General features: G+C 37.7%; 1 protein-coding gene across 1 annotated transcript; it reads left to right on the top strand.

The window, feature by feature from the left end:
• The first annotated feature begins 5,329 nt into the window (after positions 1-5,329).
• LOC139153856 (golgin subfamily A member 6-like protein 24) lies at positions 5,330-9,020 on the top strand. Its single transcript, XM_070728272.1, has 2 exons — positions 5,330-8,852; positions 8,953-9,020. Exons 1-2 carry the CDS (start codon positions 5,330-5,332, stop codon positions 9,018-9,020), a joined length of 3,591 nt encoding a protein of 1,196 aa, XP_070584373.1.
• Positions 9,021-9,530: the final 510 nt, after the last annotated feature.

Below are 9,530 nucleotides of genomic sequence, written 5' to 3'. Positions count from 1 at the left end.
AGGCAGAAAAGACCCACCCCTCTATTCCACTTTTCCTATGCAATTTCCTAGAACCTGGGAAAGAGAATGTGCTATTGCTGTGCCACCTATCTACATGCCTGAGTCAACCTATTGCATTTCAAGCCCTTCTGTTTGTGAAGTTCCTCAAGGATCCTTGATATCTGTGCAAAAATAAATGTTATTTTACTGCTAAAGAATTGGTACTATAAGCTGACTTGCTCAATTAGATCTGTCTCTTAAATGATAAAGAATGCAACCTTAAAGGCATTGACTTCATTTTACGCAAGATCATAAACTTGCTGTCAGAACAGTGATTCTACTCCAAACAATATATCTCTAAACATGATTTATTTATTTATTTATTTATTTATTTATTTAGTTAGTTAGTTAGTTAGTTAGTTAGTTAGTTAGTTAGTTAGTTAGTTAGTCCAATACACAATGTGGGTTTTAGTAGATATATATGTATATACACATAGTAAAATACATGATGAAGATTATAGATACTCATAGAAAAATATATCTAAGAAATAATAGAAAAGAAGATATAGTAATAGAACATATCAATGAAAGAATAGAAGAAGAGATATAGGAATAGAAGAAAGGTATAATAGATATAGGAGAGCAATAGGACAGGGGACGGAAGGCACTCTAGTGCACTTGTACTTGCCCCTTACTGACCTCTTAGGAATCTGGATAGGTCAATTGTAGATTATCTAAGGGTAAAGTGTTGGGGGTTTGGGGATGACACTATGGAGTCCGGTAATGAGTTCCACGCTTCAACAACTCGGTTACTGAAGTCATATTTTTTACAGTCAAGTTTGGAGCGGTTAATATTAAGTTTAAATCTGTTGTGTGCTCTTTTGTTGTTGTGGTTGAAGCTGAAGTAGTTGCCGACAGACAGGACGTTGCAGCATATGATCTTGTGGGCAAAACTTAGATCTTCGTTCACTATAATTCCTATACAATTAAGACAAGCAAATTTTTTAAAAACTACACAAAATCTCTAAAAGATCCCCACTCAAATAATCTTATTAACTTGTAGTTTGGGTTTTTTAATAATAGAAATTAGCACTAAGACTTATATACCACTTAATTGTGCTCTCTGTAAGTGGTTTACCGAGTGAGCATATTGACCCCACCAATCTGAGTTCTCTATCCTCAGAAGGAGGGAAGACCAAGTCAACTTTGAGTAGGCCAGTGTTCAACTCCTGGTAGTAGGCAGAGTAAGGCTGCAATACTGCATTCTAACCATTGTGCCACAACAGCCCTATGTTCTCCATAGTATGTTCTCCATAATATGAGGAAAACAACGGTATTTTAAATCACCTTTTAATTTTTTTCCATTGAAAAATTGTACAAACACATACTAATAATTTTGTCTTTCAATAACTAGCCTTGTTGTATTCTAGAATGCAATATTCATTTTAATATCATTTGGGAATTATTACCTAAAGGCTATCAGAATTTTGGCTTCATCTTGTGGGTGTAGCTGGTTTTATATATATTATAAGAGGGGGAAAGTGCTGGCAAAGTCCCAGTTGCTGATTTCCACTTAAGGCAAGGAAATTATTTTAATGGGACAAAATGGAATCAAATACTGTAGCAAGTGCTCTGCAATGTGATAGGCTCTAGGAGGAGAAGGGGACAATGTCTTGCCCATTATGAAGCAAGCTAAATTTAACTGCACTGCAAAAGTAGCGGGCAGGCCATGGAGGCACTAACATTAGCGGCTGAGAGAAACAACCAAGGGTGGCCTAATTTCGCAGGGCTGAGTGGAAGTTATGCATCTCCCTAAGAGACCAAAGTACACAGTGCACCCACAAGAAAAAATGCTTGTGAGACCCAGCAAGAGATGGAACTTTGCTAAAAATTAAATTAAATTAAATTAAATTTTATTGATTATTTCAAGATGTGTATATTTTGATGTATGGATGGAGTTTGTGGAGAGAAAAAAAAATTCAAACCCTTTACATCAGGGGTGTCAAACTCAAGGTCCAGGGGCCAGATCCAGCCCACAGAGTACTTAGATCTGGCCCATGGGGCCACCCTGGAAACTGTGAAGTGCTTCTGCCAGCAAAAACGGGCTCCCAAACACTTTTCAATTGCCATGGCCTCCTGCAACCCTCTGCCAGTGAAAATGGAGCTCGGGAGGGCTGTGTGCCATGGGCAGGCATAATCCTAATGTGGCCCTCCTGAACTCTGTTGCACCCGGCAAAGGGTTGCAGTCGAAAATAAAGCTTGGGACCCATTTTTACTGGCAAATCACTCCTGTCACCACAGGTGCCTCTGACAGAAATGATGTTGAGCTGGCCACACTCACCCTGACCACACTCCTTGCCCCTCTGAGGTCAAACTCTTCTAGCCTTTCGAAAAGAGCTTAAAACACATCTATGTCGGCAGGCCTGGGCATTAAGCAATGGTCCTCCCCCCCCAGCCAGTAGTATGTATGAGTGTTGATTGTCTGTTGTTTTATTGGGAATTTTTTTTAATGTTATTATGTACAGTATTGGAGTAATTTTAAATTTTGTATTATGCTTTTATTGCTGTAGTCTGCCCTGAATCTGCAAGAAGGGTAGCCTATAAGTTAAATAACAAACAAACAACAGCCAAACAAACACAACCCTGATGCAGCCTTCCTGAGCTCTGTTTTCATTTGAAGAGGTTTGCAGGAGGCTATAGCAGTCGAAAACAGAGCTCGGGGGCCCATTTTTATATGGTAGAGCACTTGTGTTCCCAAAAGCACCCCTGACAGCGGTGATATCAATCTGGCTATACCCACCCTGGCCACACCTCCCCCAAGACCAAACACAATGTTGATGCAGCCCACAATGAAATCATTGTGTCAAGTTATACTGACAGCCCCAGTTATGGTTTGTTAGATTAAAAAAAAAATAAGAATCCTAAACACATCGGAATGTAGCCTAAAAAATTGAAATTGGCTACTCTGAGCAGTTGCGAACTTCATTTGTTTTCCCATAGCTATGCTCTTTTCCCCCCTCACAAGTATACAGATAAAGGGTAGTTAACCAATAATATTGATTGTGAGTATTAGATTCATTCTATTATTAAAGCAGGAGAAAAGAGGAGAGGAATGTGCCTTACGTTTACTGAGATTTGACTGCATAGCTTCCTACCATTTTGTGATAGGATCCAACTGAAAATTATACCGGGCATCATAAATTAAAAATAAATCCTCTCTGTTATATTCATATTTCATGTACTGTATTGGGGCTGTTGAGCTTGATATTCTGCTCCGACTGGCTGTAAAACTGTGTTGTTGCGAATGTGATTTGGGGTTTTTAGATTAGTTAATTGATTTTAAATTTGGATTTAGGATGTTATTGTTTTTTACATGTTGTAAGCTGCCCCGAGTCTTCAGAGAGGGGCGGTATATAAGTCCGAATAATGAATGAATGAATGAATGAATGAATGAATGAATGAATGAATGAATGAAATGAAATGAAATCAAGTTTGACAACCCTACTTTAGGAGAAAAGGAGATCTTATGTGATTTTAACAGGGAGAGAGAATACCAGATTATTGACAAAGATTCTGTTTCCTTCTTTTTGACCTAGAAAGGTATCCTCTTCTCTTCTAAGCAACATATCTGCCCTAGAAATTGCTTCCCGTTGTTTTTTGAGCATTTGGGTGATGAAGCTACCCAAATGCAAGCTACCAATAGACGGTAGCACTCTTCCAAGAAAAGACAAATTGCCTATTTATAATTAATGATGATTGAAAAGACAGTATTATTTTTATAGTTTTCTAATAAATGACTTACTAATAGAAAAAGACTACTTGGCTCCATATATGTTGAGAAGAGAGGAAGGAGCTAGAGAAAATACTGGCAAATAGTGCTGTTGAAAAGAATGGATGCCCTTGATAAAGTCAATAGGGCTAAAATCCCCTCTTTACTAGCATTTTTTTTTCTCCCTTTCCAGTTGCTTTTTCCTTTCCCTGCTCAAGTTTTCCCTCATCTTTCTCTCCAGTCCAGCTCCCCATCCCACCCTATTGTTATTTTTTTCAGGTCAGGACTAAGGAACAGCTGTGCTGGGTTGTAGGGTTTCAATGCTTGTGTTTACGTGAGAGAGAAGTTTCAGTATATAAGATATGTCAGGGGACAATCTATTATGCAGGCAGGTAATTTAATTTAGTTAAGCCAAGTACTTAATTATTTATTTTTGGGCTGGCTCTTCCTTTTCTTCAAAGGGGGATTCTGGGGAGGATATGTGTATCAACAGCAGTTATAGCAATAATAATAAACGATTCAATTATCCAAAAGCCACCAGCAATCAATTTACTTCTTAGGACATTGATACAAGGATGTTTCTGTTTGCCATGGCACTTAAATGCAGATACCATCATCATGTTCCTCCTCCCCACAAATATTCTTAGTCTTTATCATCCCCAAGTGTGATAAATGTGAAGCCAAGGATGAATTGCTTTTTAGTTTAACTGTTTGCTTGTGGTTTGTTTGTTTTTTTAAGTCTTCCTTTGGAAATCAGGTCTATGTCTGAGATTATACTCAGGCAGATGTTAAAGATCAAACTGTTCTAGAAAACATTTTGACTATTTCGGGTTACCTTTGCTTTTCTGCTTTTTTCTTCTTCCTGAGTTGTTACTTTTAATATTCTCAGGCTGATTTTGTGTTTTTAGATTTATCATGACTATTGCAAATTGTCCTACAGATGGTATTCATGTTATAAACTCCCAGGATTTGGGAGTTCTGTGGATGATTATCTTATGTTCACTATCATAAGTTAATTCTGCCCACAGTTGGAATTTGATCATGACTGGCTCAAGTTTGCGTCAGCATTTCATCCTTTCAAGGTTGATAAAACGAGGACCCAGACTGTTAGGACAATATGATGACATTGCAAACAGCCCACTGAATGCTGTGAAGCACTAGGGGGAGGTTTACACGTTAAAGTCCTACTACTTTCCCTCCTCAACTACTTATCCCTCCTTTTTCTAGCTATAATACATGCAATAATTTGTTTTAGCAGCAGGCGAATTATAGCCAGGCCTTACAATCTGATTTTCCAATGGAAACAGATGGTATTATGTGAATCTGACTTAAAAAACATTAATCACAAATATATGGGTGATCTTATAAAATCAATTCATTTTCTATAAAAGAGGCCACTATTTATATTGTTCCCATGGTATCTGGTAATTCTATGACATCAGGAACCATGATAAACTGATGTCACTTTAGTGGCACTATCCTACAGCCTTATATGGAATGTTACGTGGTTGCTTGGTAACTGCAATTGTTGGCTGCAATATTCCAAGGCATTCTTCATTTGGGTAGAATGAGCAAGAAAGGATGGGCATCATTAGATGTGTTGTCCCTATTGCGACCCAAATTTTTCTGGTTCTAATTTTGGCGTATTTTGGAAGGCTGGATGGATACCAAATTCCATGCACAGCCTCAAATATAAATTGCAAAAGCAATACGAATCATCCTACTTATGAAAATGCACGTATTAAAGAGACATTTGGTGATTCCATTGAATTTCTTAGATCATCAATGTTAAAATTGCGGAGTAGATTAACTAAATCAAAATCTCATGAATATTTGGATGAAACGGGATTCTATGAAAATCTGCTGGAAAAATCACCTGAAATCCTACAAGTGGCATCCAAATCAAAAATAACCAAAAAGGAAGAGACTCAAGAGTTGGAAGTCCCAAAGGTTTTAAGTACAGAAACTTTGGAAGTTTCTAGGGACATCAGCCTGAGGACGAGGGAAAGCTATCTAGAAGGTTTAAAGAATGATCAGAATATGGTTCAGAAAGATCATTGGCTTAAAAAAAATCAAAGAAAAAGAGACTCAGCTGCTAAGCTACCAACAAAGAGGCGAGGATTAGCAAAAAACATAGGAAATCTTGCAGAAGATCAAATAAAACATAATTTACATACAATGTTTGAAAAATGGAGGATGCTTGCAGAGCGACAACTGCCTGTGACTACCAAAGAAAAAATTACAGAAAACAAGGAGAAAACTCATGAGTTGGGGATCCAAAAGGAAGTGGGCACAGAGATTTCAGAATATTCTGGGGACATCAGCATGAGATCTAAAAGTCCTTTGGAATGGTTAAAGAGCCATCAACAATTAATACAACATCAGGAGCTTGGAAAAAAGCAAACAGAAGATTTATTTCTAACATTACCAACAAAAATGGGAAAATATGCAGATAACACAGGAAAACACCAAGCAAAGCAAGTAAAACATCCTTCATACATAATACCACAACAATGGTGGAAGCCTGCTAGACGACATGTAACTATGAAGGTTAACAAGTGGCCACAAGAGAAGCCCAAATTAAAACTAAAAGAAAAAAGAGAGAAATCTCATCAGTTGGAGATACAACAGGACATGACCAACCGAAATGCAGAAGATTCTGGTGAAATCAACCTCAGGACTATAAGCTTGGAAGGGTTAAAAGGCCATCAAAAAATAGCACAAAAGGTTCATTTGGTTGCAAAAAATATAAAGGAAGACTTCTTTCTTCAGTTAGTAAGAAAAAGGCAAAGACTTGAAACAACTACAGGAACACGTACGGGGCAGCAAATAAAACCAGCTCCACATAAAATGAATGAAAAATGGAGGAAGGATGCAATGCAACTAGTCCCTTTGAAGAAAACCAAGAGGCCACAGGTTACTACCACATCAAAATTCACAGAAATCAAGGAGAAAACACATGAATTGGAGAGTAAAACGGAAGTGCCTACACAAATTCCAGGACCTCTGAAGATTAAGAAATGGTTGGAGGTCACTCTAAAAGAAAAGGAAAGGAAAATTCCTGATTTAGAGATACAGAATGAAATGGCTAGAGACATTTCAGAACCTCTGCTGGTTAAGAGATGGCCAAAGGTGCCCCTCAAAGAAAAAATAAAAGGAAATGGAGACAAAACTAACAACTTGGAGAGTCAGAAAGAAGTGGCTACAGAAAGTTCAGAACTTCAAAACATTAAGAAGTGGCCAAAGGTGATTGTCAGAGAAAAATTAAGACAAAACAAAGAAAAAACAGATGTAATGGAGATGCAGAAAAAACTGACTGGAGAAACTTTGAAAGTTAAGAGCAGGTGGAAGCTTGCTCTCGAAGAAAATATAAGAGAAAACAAAGAAAAAACTCAAAAGTTGGAGAGTCAAAAGGAAGTGGCTACAAAAATTATAGAACCTCTAAAGGTTAAGAGGTGGTCAAAGGTGCCATTCAGAAAACAAATAAAAGGAAATAAAGACAAAACTCATACCTCACAAAAAGCAGAAGATTCTGGTGAAATCAACCTCAGGACTATAAGCTTGAAACGGTTAAAGAGCCATCCAAAAATATCACAAGAGGTTCATGTGGTTGCAAAAAATATAAGAGAAGACTTCTTTCTTCAGTTGGTAAGAAAAAGGCGAAGACTTGAAACAATTACAGGAACACGTTCAGGGGAGCAAATAAAACCAGCTCCACATAAAATGAATGAAAAATGGAGGAAGGATGCAAACATTAAGAAGTGGCCAAAGAGGATTCTCCAAGAAAAATTAAGACAAAACAAAGAAAAAACAGATGTGATAGAGATGCAGAAAGAACTGTCTGGAGAAAGTTCAGAAATTCTGAAAGTTAAGAGCAGGTGGAAGCTTGCTCTCAAAGAAAAAATAAGAGAAAACAAAGAAAAAACTCAAAAGTTGGAGAGTCAAAAGGAAGTGGCTACAAAAATTATAGAACCTCTAAAGGTTAAGAGGTGGTCGAAGGTGCCATTCAGAAAACAAATAAAAGGAAATAAAGACAAAACTCATACCTCACAAAAAGCAGAAGATTCTGGTGAAATCAACCTCAGGACTATAAGCTTGAAACGGTTAAAGAGCCATCCAAAAATAGCACAAGAGGTTCATGTGGTTGCAAAAAATATAAGAGAAGACTTCTTTCTTCAGTTGGTAAGAAAAAGGCGAAGACTTGAAACAATTACAGGAACACGTTCAGGGGAGCAAATAAAACCAGCTCCACATAAAATGAATGAAAAATGGAGGAAGGATGCAAACATTAAGAAGTGGCCAAAGATGATTCTCAGAAAACAATTAAGACAAAACAAAGAAAAAACTGATGTGTTAGAGATGCAGAGGGAAGTGACTGGAGAAATTTCAGAAATTCTGAAAGTTAAGAGTAGGCGGAAGCTTGCTCTCGAAGAAAAACTAAGGGGAAACAGAGAGAAAACTGATAAAATAGAGAGTCAAGTGGCTACAGAAATAAAACCTCTAAAGCTTAAGAAGTGGCCGAAGGTCACTCTAAATGAAAAATTAAAAGAAAAAGAGAAAACTGATTTCTTGGAGATGGAGAGGGAAATAACTGGAGATATTTCAGAAACTTTGAAGAGATGGCTGAAGGCGACTCTTAAAGAAAAATTAAAAGAAAATAAAAAGAAAATTCATGATTTGGAGAAGGAAATGACTAGAGACATTTCAAAATCGATGAAGGTTAAGAGGTGGCCGAAGGTATTTCCCAAAGAAAAAAAGAGCGAGAAAAGACAGAAAATGAATGAGTTGGAGATTCAAAAGGTGGCTACAGATATTTCACCAGCTCTGAAGGATAAGAGGTGGCTGAAGGCAACTATCAAACAAAAAATAAGAGAAAACAAACTGAAATCTCATGAGTTGGGCAGTCAAAAAGAAGTGGCTCTAGAAATTTCACGCCCTCTGAAGTTTAAGAGGTGGCTGAAGGTGACTCTCAAAGAGTTTCCTCTTTGGCCACATGTTGCTCCCAAAGCAAACATAATAGACAATGTAGAAAAAAAGGATGACTTGGAGATTCAAAAAGAAACAGCTAGTGACATTTCAGAAGCTTTTAGAGATATCCGCCTGAGTACTAAAAGCCCTGTGGAAAGGTTAAAGATTCATCATACAATGGAACAGAAAGTTCATGACCTTGGAAACAAACCAAGTGAAGAATATGTATTTACTAGGTTCCCAACAAAAACAAGAAGATTTGCAAAAACTCCTAGGAGACTTGCATCAGAACGAGGAAAACTAACTTCACATTCCATGGCTGAAAAGACAGGGAGGCCAGAAACGCTACTAGAGCCTCAACAGGTTTCTTCCCTTAAGAGGTTTCCTCAAGGACCAGTTCACTCCTTACAAAAGCGCTCCATTTTAAATCCTCCGACTCAGCTGCCTCCTTTGAGTTCTTCTCTTGCAGTGGATGGTAATGGTAAGGAACAGTCTGGGAAATTTATTCTCAAATCTGGAAACCGATCAGCAAGGCCCAGCCATATAAAACCCCTCTTAATAAATGAGCAGGCAAAAGAGAAAAATGCTCAAAACGAGAAAATTGCAGAGGCACTTTTGGAAAAGGAACTTGAGTCTCAGGAATCCAGAAGGCAAAACCTTCTTAGACATTCAATAATTAGCGGAAGCAATTCCCAAATTAACCCTCAGGAGTCTGAAACTTCAAACGAACTGTCGCCTGAAAAAACATTATCCAATGAAGCACATTGGGATTATCAGGAACAAACCACCTCTGCTCCCCCTTTATCTGACCTTT

This window comes from Erythrolamprus reginae, chromosome Z (assembly GCF_031021105.1).
Source record: "Erythrolamprus reginae isolate rEryReg1 chromosome Z, rEryReg1.hap1, whole genome shotgun sequence".
NCBI lineage: Eukaryota > Metazoa > Chordata > Lepidosauria > Squamata > Dipsadidae > Erythrolamprus > Erythrolamprus reginae.
The sequence above is the reverse complement of the archived record's forward strand: the minus strand, read 5'-3'. Positions and strand labels throughout refer to the sequence as shown.

What these genes read in the sequence shown, in the direction of transcription:
- LOC139153856 (XM_070728272.1), top strand. Translation starts at nt 5,330, where the DNA reads ATGGGCATCATTAGATGTGTTGTCCCTATTGCGACCCAAATTTTTCTG. An exon ending in TTTTAGAGATATCCGCCTGA is followed by an intron (nt 8,853 to 8,952) that starts GTACTAAAAGCC and finishes TGTATTTACTAG; the next exon opens with GTTCCCAACAAAAACAAGAA.